The 21635-nt window shown below is 46.1% G+C and overlaps 1 protein-coding gene across 2 annotated transcripts in view; it reads left to right on the plus strand.

Moving 5' to 3' along the window:
• Positions 1-21635, plus strand: part of ARFGEF3 (ARFGEF family member 3) — a 98206-nt gene that overhangs the window by 11758 nt on the left and 64813 nt on the right. Inside the window, exons 5-12 of one of the 2 annotated variants that reach the window (XM_032973440.2) lie at positions 4153-4221; positions 7294-7416; positions 13322-13367; positions 13881-13965; positions 14623-14727; positions 16864-17266; positions 18278-18384; positions 18632-19049. In XM_032973440.2, coding sequence (XP_032829331.2) covers positions 4153-4221; positions 7294-7416; positions 13322-13367; positions 13881-13965; positions 14623-14727; positions 16864-17266; positions 18278-18384; positions 18632-19049 — 1356 coding nt within the window. The remainder of the gene's footprint in view (positions 1-4152; positions 4222-7293; positions 7417-13321; positions 13368-13880; positions 13966-14622; positions 14728-16863; positions 17267-18277; positions 18385-18631; positions 19050-21635) is intronic. The other variant, XM_076074902.1, reaches the window with a different exon arrangement.

Raw genomic sequence — 21635 nt, forward strand, 5'->3', positions numbered from 1 at the left:
CTTCTGGGATGGATGGTGGTGGGAATCCGGTTTCAGGTAAGCATCCGTATGGGTAGCTTTCCTGTAGACATAGTGGCTCGTTGAACCATCAGGTCTCTTTTTTATTTGGACATCCACAAAAGGTAGCTTGCCATCTTTTTCGACTTCCATGTTAAATCTGATGGCTGGGTGTATGGAATTGATGTGGTCAAAGAATTGGTCTAGAGCAGGCCGGCCATGTGGCCAGATGACAAAAGTGTAATCCACGTACATCTTCCATAAGGTTGGGCGCAGAGTGGCAGCCTGGATGGCGTCAGTCTCAAATTTCTCCATGAAAATGTTGGCTACAACCGGAGATAGGGGGGAGCCCATTGGGGTGCCCTCAGTTTGTTGGTTTTTATGACGAGGCTATTGGTGGGATCTCTTTTTCTTTCTACAAACATGCCATTGACTTTTCCAAGACGGAGTTTCTTTGTAAGCCATCTGGCTTCCATGAGAGATTCGTTCATGAGGCTATCCACATATACAAACACAGAGACAATTTCAACCGAGAAGATGGATTCTATCTTAGCAATCATTGGAAAGATTTGATAAATCATTTCAGTTCTTGATTGATTGTTCACGCTTACAGTGCCTTTCAGACAGCATACATAAAAACAAATTTCGTCTCCCCCCTCCTCTTTTCAAAAAATAGATGGACTAGTCCTGGCAAACTGCCATCGTTGCGCGTGATGCAAACGTTATTTTTTATATATATAAATAAATATGCAGTTTTCAAAATAAATTTATGCAAACCGACACACCTGATGATGACCGTTTGAGTTATGGTCGAAACGTCGTGAGAATTTTTTATTGTTTTATATATATTTTGTTATTTTGTTGTTTCTCTTCAATGTGACTTTACCGAAAAAACTAAGAATATGATTCACTCAGCTTATACAGTAAAACCTTGGATTGTGAGCATAATTCGTTCCAGAAACGTGTTTTGTAATCCAAAGCACTCATATATCAAAGCACTCGTATATCAGTTGTGATCACGTGATGCTCGGCAGACAAAGCGTGTACGTACTACTACTCGTATTGCAAGACCCTCGCTCGTTTATCAAATTAATATTTATTTTTGCTCGTCTTGCAAAACACTCGCAGACCAAGTTACTCGCAATCCAAGGTTTTACTATACCAGTATAAACATTTGACACTGCTTTTGAACGGGGCAGTAAATACAGTGGATACTTGGCCATTATTCACTGGGTTTCTGTTAAGTAGGAGAAATAGCTTCCCTTATTGAATTGAAATTGCCCTCTTTTTTATTTGAATAGGTTGAAAAATCTACCGGCTCTGAAAACCAGATTTTTTTTCTCCTTTGTTTGACATTGAGTGCTTTGATTAACGCATTGTTTTTATGGTAAAACTCTGATTATAACTGCAATTGTATGGAATATGTCCTCATGTTTGGCTTATATTAACTAACAATGTGTCGACTGCATCCAAACTGCATTTATTCACACATTAACCTTGTTCAAAAGTATAATGAGGTTTTTAAAAGAACATCATACAATTTGAACATTCTATTGATTTACAAGCAACCTTTTTTCAAATAAATGACAAGATGCATAAAAAAAAGTGATTTTGAAACAAAGTGAGTTTTAATGCCAAACCTGGCGGTGTTGAGTCAGTGTTTTGTTGTGGTTGCCAATGTTGGGTTTTACTTGCGTGGCCGCCGGCCTTTGCCAAAATCACCGAGAATATGCTCGATCCCTCCGGAGCACAGAGCTAAGCACAGAATGAGCCTGGATATTGCTGAAATGGGTGACCACCGTGCATAAAAAGCGTTTTATAGGCTGTCTGTGGGTAAATGTGTTGGGCATCAGAAGAAATGCAGCAGAAAATAACAAACATGTTTTCATAATTATGCGGGTGACATCCCATTAAGCTTCATGACACAATTGTTAAGAGACTATAGCGACACACTGGAATGTTTTCCCCCTATTCAGTTGCAGGTAAATATCAGATGTAGATTTCAGCTGAGCATTGGCACACAGTGGTTTACTCATACGATTATATTACAAGCTGTTTAATGTCGGCTCGACAGACGATGATGAATTGTGATGGAACTTTGGGAATGAAACTTGATACCACAATAAAGGTTTTTTTATGGGTTAGATCACCTAAATATAAATGTGCCATTAAACCCGCCACCACCCGACAGAGCCAATTGGTAAGGTTTGTCACGTAAACAAAACGTGCCAATTCGTTACTATTTTTCGATTTAAAGCTTTCGTGACTGCAAGGATTCATCTTCTTTGGTTTTTTCGGTAAAGTCACGTACAATGAAAATAAAATAATAAATTGATAAAATAAAATAACACAATAATATTCTCACGACGTTTCGGCCACAACACAAGCGGCCTTCATCAGGTGAAGGGACGAGACTGTCTGAATATTATTGTGTTATTTTATTTTATCAATTTATTATTTTATTCTCATTCTATGTGACTTTACCGAAAGAACCAAAGAAGATTAATTCGTTACTAGTTCAGCACACTGGTTTGTTGGAGAGTAAACCCACAACATTTATTCCGTCACTTTATTTGCATATTCACGCTTGGAAATTACAACGCTGCGTTTGACACGCCACGGAAATTCTTCACAGGGCATATAAAAGGTGTGCCCCGAGTTTGTATGAGGAGGTGTATTGCAAAAGCTTCATCAGTATTGTCGAACTTTCACGTTTTATTCTGGGGCCATTCTTTGACTCAACTTGATGCATTGCTGGCTGCGAGCAAACGACGTAGAAACTTTGCCTGCCTGTTAAGATACCGCCGACGTGAACAGCTGGAATAAGATTGAGAGAAAACAAAGCAAAACAAATGTAACTTGGACAATGAACACATGGCATTGGAATTGATTGTCTCGTAGTAATATGGTTTTCTCGTCGACCGTGCCCCTTGCATTGCTGGAATTCCCAGAAACCGTGTCACAAGCCCCGAGGCTAATTGAGGCAAAGTTACCCAGTGATTGCTGCCGTCATGATATTCATGTACAGTGTGTTACAATTGCAGTTGTCTGCTGTGGGCACTTTATTAAATCACTGAGCAAAGCACTGTGCAAACATAGACGGCTCGAAGGCAAGAAGTTCCTCTTTTCGATATGCAAGATTAAGCACGATGAAAGCTTGCAGATGAGTACTATTTGGAATTAGTGAAAAAAATATATAATTCTGTCTTTATGAAAATATTTTTTAAATATGACAGATGTGCAATTGTCTCATATCGGGTACATACGCCTTAGAATGCAGGTTTTGCCGGTTCCAATCTAACCTGAGAATCTTGATGAAATGCTCTTTTGCAAAATTTGAACATCTTGCATAAGCTTTGAATGCTTTCCACCTCAGGTTGAAAACGTTAAAGTCTGTAACGAGGTAAATGGATGATCCGATACAGGTGAAGGTTCGGTGATTTATTGAAATAACTGAAATTCGACTTATAACGTGAGAAACTAGCTACAAGCTTGAGGAATACACCAGGAATCAGCAAAAATATCCTCCCCTCTCCTTTCCAAAAAGCACGCTGGCGTAGAGGGTTTGAAAGAGTCCACCATTCCACTTACAATTTGAAAACCTCAACCTGTACCAGGATCGGTCTTCGTTTGTACATTGCTGTGGTGACGAGGAAACGGCACCAGGGATGTCGCTGTAGCTGACGAAAACTGTAACCTCATGAAGGACATCCGCCTGTGGTCTCGTGTTAGAATAGAATCCTATCACACGTACAGATTTCCCTCGGTCTATGCGGGTTCAGTTTGTACGATTTAGTGTATATATGTGGCTAATCTACTTCTACCTAAAATTCGCCAAACAGCGGTTTGAATTCTCTTGTACGCGGCCATGCGGTCAGATTGTGGGACAACATCGCGTGCGTACCGTGTGCGCTACTCGGCAGGCAGCTGCCTCGTGTGCGGTTTCGCTTTGTGAGACCCCCTTTTTTTTTGGGAATGCATCTACTACGGCCGCGTAGAGCGAGGGAAACCTGTACGCAGTGGTGTTTGCGGTTGTGCTGCATGGCATCGTCACGTGTGTTTTGGGTTGTGTTTGGTGCCGTCCGGCAGGATGCCCGACGTTGCGGTCCACGTGCTGGGACTGTAATGACCGCTGTGATTGTCTCACGTGCCTAGGTGCTGCTGTGTCTCGCCTGCTCGTCCACGTTTGAATTGAATGGCAAGTCCCTACTGCAGATCTCCGAGGTGAGTTTTGGCTCCCCTGAGCTCCGTGTAAGCTAGCGGAGAGCTCCTTCGCAGTCACTCACCCACTGTGTGATTGGCGATAGTTTTATATGCGCTTTCGAAAAGGTTATTGTAAATGTAAATATACTGTCTTGGGTCCTGTTCTGAAGATGTTTGATGCAGTGTCAAGAGAAACGTCGTATCTAATTGCTAAATATGGTTATGATGATTGATATTCAACTCACCCAGGTGAGCTGAAAAAATTATTTGGGTATTAAACCCTGGTACATGTCGGGTGGATGGTCTTGTACCAAAAAAATTGGGCCAATCACTACTTGGGTTCATCTAAAAATCAATTGTTAATCATAATATTGACTGATAAAAACGTACCTTTTACAGATACTAGCTTTTGAGCAAAATCACTGTGCAACACAAACAACAAATGGCGTTTGCGTATACGTACCTAGGCCGTGTGTCATGAGTTGTGCGACATGATTTGGAAGCTTCCACAATAACAAAAAAGTTATACAAAAGAATTAACACAAAAGGGAATTCGTGCAAAGGAGGACCAACCCAAAACCACAACCAGGTCGTTTCGTTTTTGGCTGCCCGACACAATTTTAAGCTCGGGGAGAACAAGAAGAAGAAGAAAACTTAAAAGTGATTTTCGGGTGTTGCCATCATGTCGTTTTCCAGATTGTCACAACCTTAATCTCATCCGTGTTGGGCAGCCTAGGGATCCTGCCCCCCACCGGGTGTGCCTACAGCTTGAGAGCTTGTGTGGAGTTCTTTTACGATTGCGTTAACATTTAATCGTTTTGCCCACGTGCCTTCCTTAGATCAATATTCCCCACTTGTGTTCGTCCATTCAACAAGGTCACCTTGGATTTGTTTCAACTCATTCTCGTTAGCAAGATGTTGCTTCATAATACAATGGCACTGGGTGCCCTGATGTTGTGAACAGCAGGGGAGCCGGACTATTTGTAATATTACATAGAAAAATGGATAAGTAACGTTCTTTTTGCCGATTGAGTAAAGCGTTGTCCTGGATATTAATGTAGGTCTTTGCAAGTGATTTAAACAAACCTCCTTAACTGCTGATTCCATTTGACAGACGTGAAATGTTCTATAACCTGTGGAGTAACTGGCCCCCCACCATAGGAATATGGAATTTCCACCACAAAGTCGGAGCCACAGTTGGAAAAAAGCATCACATTCTGTTGCTCATATGAGCAGGGAGACAATGATTTTCTTAACATGCAGTATAGAAGTAGTGGAGATACGCAGTGGGCAGCAAAAGTAATTGTTGTGCTATACTTCTATGTTCGAAGCTCTATGCTCTACCACCAATCCGCACAACAGCGTGAAAAGGCATTCATCCAGCAGTGTACTGATGACACAACTGTCCGTGTACTTAGGAGCGGCCTGTTGTTGCTTTACTACAGCTCTTTCTCATGATGGCGCGCACCACAAGTGTGATTCACTTGAATGTGTGAGATTTGAAATCGTGTCAGAATACGCAAACACACACGTGTAATAATGTCCTTTTTTATGATCTAGGATTGCGTCGCTGATGTGTCAAGCATTTGTAAGGGGGATCCTGCATTGGGATACAGTAATACCCCGATTTACGTCTCCCCCTTTTATGTTGTTTCACAAATACGTCGTCACTTCATTAACACCGCTACCTGATTTGCGTTGCCTCAACCCACACTTAAATCACTGAGAGCATCGTCGTCCACCCTTTCTCGTTATCCGTCGTCTCTCAGCCTTCGCCTCCACCACCCTCTACTACTACCCTGTAAATCGCTTTGATTTTACGTCGTTTCGATATTCGCCTTTGCACCTTTTAGGGATGCAGTCCCTGACGTAAACCTGGGTATTACTGTATTTGGTCAATTCCTTTTTTTTACCATGCTGGTGGAAGCCCGAGTACTCGGACAAAACAAATCTATCGATATAAGGGGATAACACTCTAAAGTTTCCCACAGACAGGTTCACAAACCCACTTGTAGATTTTTCCATCTACTTGGCAATTTTTCAGCCCCGGAGGTTGGGAGTTGTGAAGTATGCGGCAGTCTCTTTGTGGGATACACCAACTCGACCCCCCAAATGACGTGCACCACCACCGTGCTCTTGTTTTCCGCATGCCACGTTCTGCCCAAGCGGACAGGCGATGCTCCCGGCTGGAGACGGTGTGTTCGGTTCCTCCTTGTACACCGCGCTGAGGATGCTCCCCGTCTGTTTCGAGGGCCTTTGAAGGAAGCGCGCAAACCTGCAAAACCATCCGCGGCTCTTATCTTGTAAACACAAGCTCTCGTGTGTGTCTCGGGCTGTCCAACGCAAGTTTTGAAGTGTTCCTCGACAAAGTTGCGGCCCTGCTGCTCCTGCTGGAATGGCCTGTACTCATGGGAGATCCAGAGAGCGCTGCAGAGGCCGTTTGGCCTATTCTTCCACGCTGACCAGACAGCCTGGAAAGGCGGGAACACCCACACTTTATGTCACCACGCAGGACTTGCCGATTGACCTGACTAAAGTTTTCTTAATTGGAAATAAATACTTTGAAATAACGGTCGTGACTCTGTGATAACGCTAGCATGGCGTAACTCTATTTTGTCTAAAGTGGTGGAGGTCCCTGGTGTCACTAGCGTGCCATAATGGTCTGCCTGATCATTATTTTTAAGCCCGTTTCTTATAAAGCTTCCAGGTGTGGCAGTTGAAACAATGGGCCGCTTTCCTAAATCTCTGGTCTTTGTCCAGCCAGCAGTGTAAATGTGTGCCCCACGGCTAGTTGATTTGCCAGTCGTGTGCGGTGGAGTAAAGTGTGAAATCTGGCTAGCGTGGAAGGGTAGGCCAAATTACCTTGGGAGTGGAGGTCCTCCCACCAGAAGTGGCAGGAGCAAGCAATTGCCGGGCTGCACCTTTACCTTTCACTTTGGCGAAGGTTCGGATGTGTGTCTCGCACGCTGGGAGACACAGACTAGGCGTGCATCTACAAGCTAAGAGCCGTTAGCGTTGTACAGGTTTCGTCTTCCTTTAACCGCCACCACCACCCCCCACCCCACCCCACATGCGTGCCGCCGTCTTTCCCAGGTGTGCGTTGACACGTACGTGGCAAACAGCCACCTGCGTAGCACTAACACGGCCGTGCGAGCCACGCTCAGCCAGATGCTGGGCGACCTGAGCCAGAGTCTGCGGCAGAAGCAGGAGGAGATGGTGAGGCGGAGGAGAGAGGGGGCGGGGCATGTTTTTTAAGCCGCCGCCCCCCACCACCACGTCCCCGATGCTACCCCTCACCTCCCACCCTCCCCGTGCATGCCTTCCCGCCCCCCCCCCTGCAAGATCGTGCATGCCTCCAGACTAACCCCCCCTCCCCCCCGTGCCCAGCACTCGTTGCCTTGTGTTGTGATATGAGCCTTCGCTGTGCAATGTGAACCAGGGCACTGCCATTACGTGAACAATAAAACTGAGGTACAGTTAACTGGGCTGGGAGATTGGTATCTTTATTTAACCTGGTAAGAGCCCGTTCAGATTTGTATCTTCCCCTGATCAAATGAGCATTGAGGTGTTGCTCAGCCCTGAGCAAGTGGTGGAAATTCCACATTCCTATAATAGGGTTGAGTCTATCCATAGGAAAATCACTGTTGACTTATATCAACTTTGACATCCCTAATAATAAAATGTATCTGCAAAAGCCTCATTTGAATCTCGTGCATTTGATGGGACAATACTCAGAGGCTTGACATGGGGTTCACAAACCCAATTGCTGCATCACCATCGCCAATGCAGCAGAATTACTCTCAGTGGGCTCTCGACTGTACAAAGTACATTTACATATTTATTGGGTGATACTTGGACAATTGACAGTCACAGGCGCATAGTAAACGCACCCAAATATACATTCTTGAAGAATAAGAGTTTTTATTATACTCCTGCTGTTCGGTGAGATGCAATAATTGATGATCTAATAGAGCAGTTCTCAATATACCCACGATATCCCGTAATGGACTGGACATTATCTTACAAGCTTCCATGTGTCCGTGTAGCATCTTGCAGTAAAAGCACCGTTCATCGCAATCACCTCCATTGCGTCATGGCATGCCATTGGTTACATTCCACAAGTGGCTTTTTAGTTTCTTCCACGGTGAAAGCTCGCTTACATGGCTGGGTTGAGCCGGCTTGTTTGTTGTATGCATGTGTCACTGTTGCCCCGTCCGCTCCCCAAAGGACTGGTCCCATCACCCCACAACCTTTGCAGATGTTGATTCATTCTGATCGCCTATTCCTTCTGCCTGTGTTCATCTGTTCCCGTGTGGGTGTAGTGAGACTTTCCCTGCACAGACCTCGTGTGTCAGATCAGCATTAGCAGCCAGTGCGCCCGTCACTGAGCCAGTTTGTAATGACTCTCGGCAGTTAGTTTTCTCGTTGCAGGCACCCGGTTATTTATGTTGTATGCAGGGAATGATCAGACCGTGTCATTCCCTGTAAATTAGACATTAAAGAGTAGGACGTTGTGTGCCCCGGTTGCAGAGTGCGAGTGCGTTTTATGAAAATTGCTCAGCTTTGAGTTGAAAACAAAACACACACATGCATTTGAAAATATGATAATTTACACTGAATTAAATATATTTTCACGGTCAACAGCAATAACAGTGTTTGATATACGTTGATTTTTTTCTTCCAATTATCTCATTGATAGTATGTATGTGTCAATGTTAGATAATTCTTCATAACTGTACCTACCGGTACCGTTATTTGCGACGCATAATATAAACATTCAACCGCGAATAGGGAGCCGAGAAGGCCGGTTTCCTAAATGTAAGCCTACTGTATTTGCCCACTTCAGCAATTGTTTCTTGCTGTGGTTGTCCCACCTGATGACGGACGCTTGGTGTTGCACCCGAAAAGTTGTGATTTAATTCAATTTATTTTATACCTACGAGTGGATCCCTGCAGTCACGAAAACATTCAAATCTAGATTGAATCCTACTGCATATTTTTCATATGGCAGGATATACTGGGTTTGTCATAGGAATGTGGAATTCTCACCGAAGGCTCACGCTCGCCACCTGGGACGCTGACCTTTGCAAGGCGGTGCTAATGATGGCAGCAGTGATGAGGTGTTGTTTATGTTCTCTGGTTGCACACGACTGCCAGAAACAGTCCCTTATGTTTGGTTTAACAACAAATCAGATCTCCCTTAAGCCGAGATAATACGTCTCACCGGGATTTTTGACGAGATAAATATTGAACCACGAATTCAATTTTGACTTTTCAACTTGCTATCCTCCGCACCCGCTTTTTTAACTTCCTGCTTTCTGCCCTGTTTTATTTTTTAATGTATTTTTCTTTGTGTTTCTGACAAAATCTGCTGCCTGTTTTTTTTTAACAAGCACGAAATATAACACGTACCTGTAACCAAAAGGTGTTTTCACATGCAAGTGACCCCCACAATGCAATGGAAGACTCCAAACATGATGTTTATGTCTGCATTCTGTGTTGAAAGAGTGGTTTTCCTGCGGAGAAACCTATTGTTATAGTCGGGGTCACTTAGCAGTGAAAGATGAATGTTCTGCAACTAACATGTTTTTAATGCTTTCATTTAATTTGCATGTTTACACCATTTGTTTTGTGTTTTGAAGGTCTTGTCTTTGTGATTCACATTAATCATACACCACGATGGTTGGTTATGGTTGGTTTTGTTCTTATAAGAAGCACACCTATTAAGTTACGCGATTAACCTCACCCAAAAATCTGTATTCTGCATTATACCTTACACCTACACACTATTAGAGACTAGACAGTCAACAATCCTGCAAGGATGTGTTAATTTGAGTAATCATTTAGTAATAAATGGCCTTGTTCCCTGGCTAGCCAGCTTTGAATTGCGGGAAAAAAAAATGATTTTTTTCTGCTGCCTGTTGTGAAATATGAAACCCGTATAATTCCTCCCCCCCGCTGATGCGGCACGATCACACCCAGTGTCTGAGACCTTCACTAGCCCACTATTTTAACCTGCATACATCCAATCCACACAGTATGGCCAAATTCATGAGCGTACCCATGCCTTTTTTCTTCCCGCCTTCCAACAACCCCCCGGCTAGTCAGTGTGAAGTATAATCAAATAACTCCAGTGACCCTCGTGACAATAGGTAGGCCCTCGCTAGATTTTGAAAAGGGCTATACTTTTACATGTTACATGTACATTGACACAGACTTGCCATATAGCCTTTAACATGGGTTTGTTGCCAGTGGTGTTTAGCTGGGCACCTATTTGGGTGAGCACAGTGCACTAGGGGGTATTGTGTCACCTGTTCCGATGTTAATATTCCACACCAGTTACTCATTTTATGGTGATCAACCTAGGGGAGACGCAGAACCAGTCCCCAGATAAAGGGTGGTGCGGACACCACCACACCTGGTCAACGTCATCTCTGCTTTGCTGGTGGTCACTCCGCAGATAGTTATATCTGATTTGACCTAGGGGAGAAGGGGGTTAAATTTTGACTTAAAACTTTCGTGACTGCAAGGAATTCATGTTCTTTGGTTCTTTCGGTAAAGTCACGTAGATAGAAATAATTATAATAATATAATAAAAATGAAGTAAATAAAAATATCACGACGTTTCGATCGCAACACAAGCGGTCGTCATCAGGAAAAGGGGTTAGCATCTAAAGGCAAACTTTTTATAAAGGTTTGGAGATGGGTGTAACCCAAGTGTATCAACAGCACCAACAGCATGGGCGGGGCAGCAATATCAATACAGCAACAATGCCAATGCAGCAGCATTGCCAATGCAGCAGCAATGCCAATGCAGCAGCAATGCCAATGTAGCAGCAATGCCAATGCAGCAGCAATGCCAATGTAGTAGCAATGCCAATGCAGCAAAGGGCCGCCAGAAAATCTCTGCACTCCGCTCCACACACCACACAGCTGACGGTGGAGGTTGATTGACAAGAAAACACAAGTCAAGTCATGACCCAAAGTGGTTGATGACATCGTTCCAATGATTTCTGAGTCTATAGTCTTCTCGGTTGAAATTGTGATTGTATTTATGGATGGCTTCATGAACGAATCTTTGTTGATAGCCAGGCGGCTTGCAAAGTACCATCGTCTTAGAGAAATCAATTTCGTTGAGAGCCAGCCGCATTAAAATAATGATCAGCTACGGCAGAAGTATTGGTCCTACCGTGTTTCAAATCTGCCTTATGTTCACAAACACGGTCCGAGACATGTCGCTTAGTTTCCACCAACAGCCTCGTTACAAAAATGAACAGTATCAGTGATTCAGCTTCAATAATTGAACTGACCAAACGGTTTTCCTTAAAACCTTCTGCTGCTCAGCCACCTAGATTATATGGCTTACCAAAAATCCATATTGAAGCTACACCCCTTCGTCCCATCGTCTCCACCATTGGCTCACCCACCTACAAACTGGCCCGATATCTGTCTGAGACCTTACAGCCATTCACTGGTAAGATCACCTCTTCTGTACTTAGCTCACCTGGTATTGTCAATTAAAGACATCTCACTGTCCTCAGGTGATTTGCTCGTTAGTTTCGATGTAGTTTCTTTGTTCACCAAAGTTCCATTGCCCGATACCATTGCAATCATTTAAGATTTGGTCCAACAAGGATTGAATGCTGATGCACCGGCCCTGGTGAGACAATGCCTCACCAATACATACTTCACCTGGAATGGAACATTCTTCAAACAAACTGAAGGCACCCCAAAGGTTTCTCCCTTATCTCCGGTTGTAGCCAATATTTTCATGGAAAAAATTTGAGACGGACGACATCCAGGCATCTACTCTACACCCGTCCTTGTGGAAGAGGTACGTGGATGACACGTTTGTCATCCGGCCACATGGCCGACTGGCTCTAAACCAATTCTTCAACCACATCAATTCCATACACCCAGCCATCAAGTTCACCATGGAGGTAGAAAAGGATGGCATGCTACCTTTCTTGGATGTCCTAATCAAAAGAGACCAGATGGCTCAATGAGCCATTCTGTCTACAGGAAAGTAACCCATATTGACGCCATACTTAAAACCTGATTCCCACCACTATCCATCCCAGAAGAATTCCCTCATCAAAACGGTACACCATAGAGCTCAATGCATCTCTGACCATGAACACCTAACCAGTGAACTCAAACACGTACACCAAGCTCTCAAGGTGAATTAATATTCTGACTACACAATCCGCAAAGCCATCACCCCAACCGTGAGGAAGGAGCCATCTGAGGATCCAATCAAACCATCACCTTGCTATACATAGCAGGAGTAACCAAAAGGATTTCCAAAATCATGAACAAACACAAGATCCAGGTCCGATCTAACACAGTATATAAAATTCGTGATCTGATTCCATCTGTGAAGGACACGATGCCTGACATGCAATATCCCGGCATCTAAAAACTAAGCTGTATCTGCGTCAGCAGTTGGTACATTGGGGAAACTAAGCGACATGTCTCGGACCGTGTTCATGAACATAAGGCAGATTTGAAACACGGTAGGACCAATACTTCTGCCGTGGCTGATCATTATTTTAATGCGGCTGGCTCTCACGAAATTTATTTCTCTAAGAGGTTATAGACTCGGCAATCATTGGAAAGATGTCATCAACCACTTTGGGTCATGACTTGACTTGTGTCAGCAGTGTCGTGTGTGGAGCAGGGTGCAGTGATTTTCTGGCGGCCCTTTGCTGCATTGGCATTGCTGCTGTATTGATATTGCTGCCCCGCCAATGCTGCTGGTGCTACTGATACACTTGGGCTACGCCCATCTCCAAACCTTCATAAACAGTTTGCCTTTAGAGGCTAACCCCTTTTCCTGATGACGACCGCTTGTGTTGAGATCGAAACGTCGTAATCTTTTTATTCACTTTATTTGAAATTTATAATTATTTCTATCTACGTCACTTTACCGAAAGAACCAAAAATTAAGGGGGTTAAAATGAGAATTGGCCATTCATTGCTACCAATTTGCACGATGCAAAGGATCAGACCAGAATTGTTCGTATTGTATTGCTAGAACCAAAAACACACAAATTCACATAAACACACAAGCACGTGTGCATGCGTGTGCCTGTGCTTACCGATGAAAATCCTGTCTCAGCAGGAGGCAGATGGAGAGAGAAACGAGGAGAAAGTCGCCAATGCAGGTACAGGTTGCGAGAGGGACTATGGACTGAAATTTCCATTCCCCACATTGCACATTAGGGGGTATTGTATGTTCATGGCTCCCCCTTACTCAAGCGTAGAGTCAACCCATTATCCTGGTGGGATCAAATCAAATGAGTACTGCTTTGTGAGAAGTCAAAGCTGTTTTTTTGTGAAATTTCCACCACCGGTTCAAGGCGATTAGTGGAGAAGAGTGGGCCGCCCTGAAGCGGAGCAAAAACTTTGCGTTGACTGCCTAGACCGTTGGTCGGCAAAACTGCGGCTCCAGAACCGCATGCGGCTCTTTAAAGGCTGCTTCATGATGTAATTTATCAAGGACCACCACCGTCATTAACATACATGGCAGCTCTTGAAATAGTTTTTTTTAATCAAATTTGTAAAAAAACGGCCTCTTCTTGATATTTTGGCCGCCGACCCCTGGCATAGACTGATGAGCAGTGCCACGGTCGCCAGCCCCGGAGCACTGATTTTGTTGCTGCTGCGTGCGAGTGCAGGAAACATGAAACTGCTGATGGCCCTGAGGGATGATGTGGTCTCGGTGCTCGCCATTTTCTGTGACAAACTACAAGGAGTCGTGAAGTGAGTATTGCGCTACACCTCACACGGCCCTGACACTTGAGAATTACCCTGAGAGACAGAGGAACGCACGGGACGGGGAACACACACACACTTCGGAGGTATTGCATTAACTCCCTGATTAATAATTTCCTCTCAAATCGTACTCATGACACGGGGCGACCCTCATCCAGCAGTGTATTGGGAAAAGGGCTGTTTGTGCACACGACACCTCTTGTGACCCTCCCAACACTGGGGGCAGCTCTCGTGCTGTAGCCATGCTCCTGTCATGCTGTATTCGTGCTTTTGCCACGCTCTCGTGCTGCCATGTGCGCGTCTGAGCGCCCGTGCGTGCGGTGACCACGGTGTGGGGAGCGGTAGTGCAGCGGTTAGCACGCTGCGCTACGAACCGGTTGACCCGAGTTCGATTCCCACTCATGGCCAACACCAGAAACGAATATCTGAACCGGACCTGGGCCTCCCCTAGGTCAACTCGGCCTCATGACTACCTGGTGCGGTGTGTGTAAACATTGTCAATAGAGGAGACAAAGGTGGGCGGGCGTGGTGCTGGCCACCTACCCTCTCCTGTGCCATGCCGGCCTTCATAGGTGCTCACTAACAGCGCTTGCCCCAACGGTCTGTTAAAGGTTGTATGGGGGACCTTTGTCTTTGTGACTGCAGTGGGAGCCAACAGATGCAACTGCTGTACCTTGAGTGCATCCTGGCTCTGCTGAGCAACTTCTCGTCCAGCATGCACATCGAGCGCAGCTTCACCGACCTCGTGTGGTAAGCGCCATCCTGCAACTCGCTGTAGCTCCTGGCCAGGCCTCAACGGTGGCCACGCAGTTAATTACACTTCCCATCAGAATATTTATCCACACTAGAGGCATCCGATGAGCTATAAAGCTCTTTTTGCACAGATGTTCAGTAGGGGCGGGTCAGAACATTACAATAACAAACAATACAAACACATAATAGGAGCGCAAACTATAGGAAAGGTAAACACATCGCTTAAAATATACAAATAGAACTAAACTATTTTAATCTTACCAGGTAAAGCCCACTGAGCTATTAGCTTATTTTTCAGAAGTGACCTGGCCACAAATGATAGCTCAACAAAGTGGATTATCACGTGGAAATTTATAGCAGGAATATTATTTTAATAATATAAATACATGTTTATTCTGAATGTGGAGGTAAAAACCGGAAGACACGGAGAAAAAAATCCACCCAACCACGGGGATAGAGATGCCAACATCAAACATACAGGCATCAGGGTCGGGATCAAACCCTCGACCTCCTACGTACCAGGCGAGCTTGTTAACATCTCACCACCTTGGCGTCACATCATGATGAGAGGGAAGATGATGTCATAGAAATATTTTTGAAGATTTTCGGCCAACCTCCTTTTCTACACCAGGGATGTGCCCTGCAGTGGCCTGCCATGAAGCAGCGTGAGAGGTGTGAGCGAGTGGCCAATTCTCATTTCAATCCTTGGAACACTCGATGTGATGGCACCCAAGTAATTGATGATTGTAGACATTTTTTTAAGTTTTCACCGGCATGCTAGTTTGCCGGGAGATGGCAGAACAGCAACATGGCGTATTTACATGTCTGCAGATATTTGAGCATTATACACTACCACGTGGAGAATACTTGTCAACAGCTCAAAGCAGGACTCTCGTGGAAAGGTCTTAAGACTGAGAGGAGCTTCCCTGGAAAAAAATACAGTAAGCCCTCTATATACGGTAGTAGTTAACTTCTCGCTTATGTGGCGAGCGAGATGTTCACTACATCAACTGGTGTACAGAAAATCATGGGTTTGATCCTGACCCTGACGCCTGTACATTTGGAGTTTGCATGTTCTTCCCGTGGTGGTGTAGATTTTTCTCCGGGTCCTTCGATTTTTAGCCTCCAAATTGTCGGGCTATCATTTGTGGCCTAGATCGCTTCTAAATAAGAGCTATATAGCTCAGTGGGCCGAACCTGGTAAAATAAAGTTTGTTTAGTCTCACGGTAACGACGCCAACGAATCAAGGGGCGTAATTCGATTTATAACGCATTGATTCACTTCAACGTTATTTTGAAAAATATAAACAAAAGAAGGCGGCAGTGGTTTGAGCAGTATGTGTGATGACGATGCCACGCTAGGCCAGGGCACCGCAAAAGCGGGGCGCCCAGGTCTCGGTGTTTACAACGTCGCCGCCATACTCTGTGCACCAGCAGCGGGCAACCTGCGGCCTCGGTGCCGCATGCGTCTCCGTGCCGCAACGCATGGTAGCCTGGTCTCGGTGTGTCTAGGGTGAAGCGTGGGGTCGTGATTAGTGTTTCGCACCTCCGATTAGCGCGGTTGACTACGTATGGTGCGAAAAAAGTTCTACATACACAGACATACATACAGCACGGTTGGCTGTGTAAGTTGCGAAATAAGTTCTACATACATACATACACACATACATACAGCATGGGTGTCCTACGTACGGTGCGAAAGAAGTTGAACATACGCAATTCACAAGGACGATGTCAAGCTTTGTGGCCCACTGGGGTGAAGGAGGGCTGCTCCTTTCGCCCACCGACTCGTCTGAGTCGCCCACCGCTGCTGTACACTCTGTTACCCTCTCTAAATGCAATCTCTGCTGCCATGTCTTGTGAGTACTCTGCATTAACTAATATATTTAAAATTGTTATTTAATATCGTTTTGGGTATCTTTTTTGTTTCTCTTTGATAGCAAAAATTTTTCTGTTAATTTAGACAGTGATTGTTCCTTAAAGACTGGCGTAGAAATATGGAATTTCCATCCTCACAGCGAGCAGTGCACGTTCAAGCACCTTACATCCAGCGGGGAATAAAAAGTGGCTAATGACTATGACGATGAATAATTAATATCTATGGACCTTGCGCATCGTGTCTCATCCCCACAGGAAGCAGCTGTGCCCCACTCTCGTGGTGCTGCTGGGAAACCCCATGCAGGACCGGGTGGTCGCCTCCTCCCACAATGCCTTGCAGCAGTCAGAGGCAACGGGGGTGGCCGAAGTGTTTGCCGGGGGCGGCGGAAGCGGGTTCGTGGGGGGCGTCGCGGTCACGGGGGGCCCCATTCCGCTGGCGGTGACGGTCAGTGACCAGGGAAGGGGCTCGGGCTGCTGCTGGACGGCGCCGGCACTGCTGGCCCCCGTGGTTCGCACGGTGTGCAGCCTGGCAGCCGAGCTGGTGCGGCTGGTGGGCGCGCTCGAGTCCCTGCGGCCCGTGCTGCAGTCGCTCTACCACCGCATGTTGCTCTACCCGCCCCCGCAGCACCGCATCGAGGCGCTCAAGGTTCTGCGCGAGGTGCGGTCCCCCGGCACATGAATAGCGGTGCTCACACGGATTAGTGTGTGTGTGTGTGTGCATGTTGGACTTCTTTCACACTACATAGCCAACTGTGTTGTATTGTGTGTATGTATGTTGAAGTTCTTTTGCACCATACTTAGCTAACCGTGCTCTATGTATGTGTATGTATGTACGTTGGACTTCTTTCGCACCGTACGTAGCCAATTCTAAGGAAATGAGTTTTCAGTCTAGATGCATAGCTCCCGTGGCTTCCTTTTAACGGAACGAAGAGCATTCCAGATGGTTGCAGAAGTGCATCTGAAAGCGCGCGATGCGGTGACCGTCTTTGTTCAATGGTTAGCCAAAAGCCGCTGCTGTGAGGATGATTGGAGTTCATTGGTGGAGGAAGCGACGCTCACAACAACGAGCTGAGCGCCAGGCGGCTAAAACGCAGAAAGTTGACAAAGTGGGGAGTGCAGGTGGTGCTAGTGTCGCGTGGCGAGGGGATGGTGGGCGCTCTGGGTATCGGGAGCTAGAGCTTACGCAATATGGTGTTACACGTTTAAGGGACAGGTGTCTGGGCATTTGGAGTGTGACTTCCGAGCTCTGGTGTCACACACTTTGAGAGACGGGTGTGCGTGAAGCAGCAGTGTCTGGGTACGTAGTGTTGAGGAGGAGCTGTGGTGCAGTGGTTTGCACGCTGCAGAACGACCTGCCACGGCTGATAGCGACGAGTGGTATCTGACCGGTTCCTGGGCTCAATATCATCACCGACCCGTGGTGAAGTATGATTAAACAGACATCGCGTCTAACACGGTGCAGCGGGGGGGGGGGGGGAGGGGGCCTTCATCCAGCAGTCGTTTGACAAAGGGCTGTGAATGTCCGTGGAGTAATGCGCAGACACGCCGTAGTGTGTAGGTGACAGGTGTTTGTCGCAGGAGAAATGTCTGTATTGCTCAGCGTCTCGGAGAGCTGGCTTGTGCTGTGCCTTGTACTCACTGCTGCTGTGCGATGGGGCTCCCCGTGCAGAGTTTGTCGAGCCCCCAGCGGCTGTTTGAGCTGGCGGCCCCAACCGTGCCGGATGGGGTCACGCGCCGGAGACTCAAGCGCAAGACCCACCTAGACCTGCTCAAGCTGTGAGTGACGGGCACATGGGGCGTGCTCGCGATTTATATACTCGCTTAGGCTGGCAGCTGACAGACCGGTCTCTGCAGAAGTGTATATACATTAGGGAACCGACAGGACCGTTCTCTTGTGGGGTCAATAGACAACGATAGTCTGACATACTGGCATCTCATGGACTGTTTAGACGTAGACAAGCAGCCCAGTCGCCCTCCGTGGACACCGAACTGACCGCCCGTCTGTCCCCGCGTGCCCCCGCAGCATAATGGATGGGGTGAGCGAGGCGTGCGTGAAGGGCGGCGTGGAGAGTGGCTGCGCCGCCGTCTCCTGCGTCTGGGCGCTGCTGGGCTCCCTCGACTCGCTGAGCCGCGGGCAGGGCCTCTGCGCGGACCGGGCCGCCTTCCTGCTGGCTCAGCGCGAGCAGCTCAGCGACGGCTGCCCAGACGCAGGCACGGCCGCGAGAGGAGGCGGAGGAGGAGGCGGCGGCGGCGGCGGCGGAAATGGCAGCGGCGGCAGCGGCGGCAGCAGCGGGGGCAGCGCGTCCGAGCTGCGGCTGAGCCGGCTCTACGCCTCCGAGTTCCCGTCGCCGTCGGAGCCGTGCGACGAGCGCGCTGAGCGCAGTCCCGACATCAGCATCAGCGTGGCGCGCGACACGAGCGACGAGGCCCTCGGCGAGCAGGTACCGGCACCATGCCACCGGGGGCCAGCAGAGCAACCACCACGCCGCTGTTGCTGCGGCGGCTGCTCACTTGTGACGAAGTCGTTTTTGTCGTGATCACAACCACTGCTTGTTTGCTGTCATCGACTAAAATTAGTCTGTACAGTCGTGATGTCTGAAGCCTTACTAATACAGTGAGTGATACCCCCATATACGTATCCCCTTTTTACATCATTTTGCAAATACGTCATCACTTTGTTATGAATATCACTACCCGATTTGCGTCATTTCAACCCACACTTACGTCGCTGACAGCATCGTCCGTCCTTTCTCGTCATCCTTCACCCCCACCACCCACTTACTACTGCTACCCTGTAAATCGCTTCGATTTACGTCACTTCGATATTCGTCGTCGCACCATTCAGGACCGCATCCCCGACGTAAACCAGGGTATTACCAGAATAAATAATAATTCAGATTGTGTTGTGGGCACACACACCCATAGCACCACCGGCTTGGGTGTGTGTGTGCCATGGCCCACATCCTGGATTAAACTCAGCATTGAGAATCAGTAAGCCACAATATCCCAAAATTGAACAAACACGTGACACGGCCAGCAGTGAACGTGTGACCCCGAGTCGTCCTGCGATTCATTTGCCCAGCGGCCTCCTGATGGAGAGAAATATTGTGAAATTGTGAGGTAATTTTTATTAAGCTATTTTGCCATAATAGAGGTTTTTGGGTTATACACAGCCAACTAGTAAGGGTTGTCACGTTCAGTTCAGTTTCAGTTCAATTTATTTTGGTATAGCCCTTTGAGCCATTCAGCTCTTGAATCGGGTGCAACCACAACAAACAAAAAAACTAAAAACACGAACAAGAAAAACATCTTAAAGTGACTTTGTGTGACTGTGCAAACAGAAAATTCATGGAAAAATAACAGCAAAAATATTCCTGAAAAAAAGCACCGTACACCAACGCTGTGCAAAAAATCCCAGTGGGATGCAAGTCAAACAACAACAACAACCACAAACTTAGATTAAGGCCATCAGTCTAATCCGTACTACAACAAAACAAACATGTCCAAACCAAAAAACTTTTCCAAATCACCAAAAAATAAAGCCATAATTGCAACGTAACAGTGATCACAAGGACTGTGACCGAATTTTTACAATAAACTACATAAATAACATGTAACACCAAATCCTAGAGCCATAGCTGGCTGCATGAGTTATTCCACAACAACAGAAGCATCGGTTGGAGTATCAAATTTTTCAATGCACCTTTAAGATCAGCACGCTAAATCAAAATACAGATAATACTTTGCAGCGTCATCCGGAGCGAAACATTTTATTTTATTTTACGCCAATGAATATCAGTGGCAGCTAGGGGTGTACAACTCCTCTAGAACAGTTTTGAGAGAAGATCTCATTGGTAGCGATTCAAGTTGCAGTTTATTGGCAATAGCATTCCAGACGCTGGGCGCATCAATAGCAAAGGCCCTTCCTCCAGTTTTTGTACGGCAATAGGGAATGTGAAGCTGGTAAATGAGCGAAGGCCTGAGGTCAAATTTGTTCTTTGAAACAGAGAGGAGATCCAGCAGGTAGTCTGCGGATTTTTTTGTAAGTACATCGTGAATAAATAAGATCTGGTGCACAAGCCGTCGAACATTAAGAGATGTTAAGTTTGACCCAATGTAGAGATCACAGTGGTGAGTCCTATATGGGCAGTTCAATGTAAATCTTAAGGCCGAGTAATAGATGGAATCAAGCTTCTTCAGTACAGTACTTGGGGCTGATTTATACACGATGTCACAGTAGGCAGTATGGTAGCTTTTATCAATTCCAAACGGAACATTGGGGGGAAGCAGTGCTTGTGTCGATACAGTCACTAGTACAGCACACCGGTGTGTTGGAGAGCAATCCACAACATTTACAAACTGAGTACGACGTTTCGCCAGTAATTACAACTAGCTTTATCAGGCGACAGCCAGATTTGTGGAGAAGTATTACTGTTTCGTTCCTTATATAGAGGCGTAGATGTGGTGATCACCCTTCTGCGCTCTTGCACAATGATGAGGGGGGGGGGCGGAATTACGGAGGCATCGTACATTATGCATGTGCATTATGCGAGCCCTTTGAACATGTCTTTCCTGTCTATTGTGTTTATTGACATAGCCCTACCAACGGTAATCCCTATTTAAGTAAGCTGCCCTTTGTAGGCATGCTTTTAAATAATGTATTATTTGAAGATTCGCTTCCAAGCAGCACTAATACGGTAGCTATCCGAACGGTTAAAGTAATTTTGATTTCTTTAAATTTCGATAGATTCTATAATTAGTCTTGGCTAGTAGTAGATAGTTTTACACAAAACTTCAACATTATCAAAATCAATTGAGTGTCCTTGTTGGCACGCGTTTTCCTGCTACTGCTGACAGTTGCATTTGAGAGAATTTAATATTTCTCTGATGTTCTTTTAGTCTCGTGCTGATAATTCGTCCTGTTTGCCCAACATAACATTTACCACACGTGCAGTTAATCCTGTACACACCTTCTGTTGATAGCTTCGGTAATACATTTTTTGTACCAGATATTAAATTCTGTATTT

The sequence above is a fragment of the Petromyzon marinus genome, chromosome 51 (assembly GCF_048934315.1).
Source record: "Petromyzon marinus isolate PM22_M1 ecotype Great Lakes invasive population chromosome 51, UKy_Petmar_22M1.pri1.0, whole genome shotgun sequence".
NCBI lineage: Eukaryota > Metazoa > Chordata > Hyperoartia > Petromyzontiformes > Petromyzontidae > Petromyzon > Petromyzon marinus.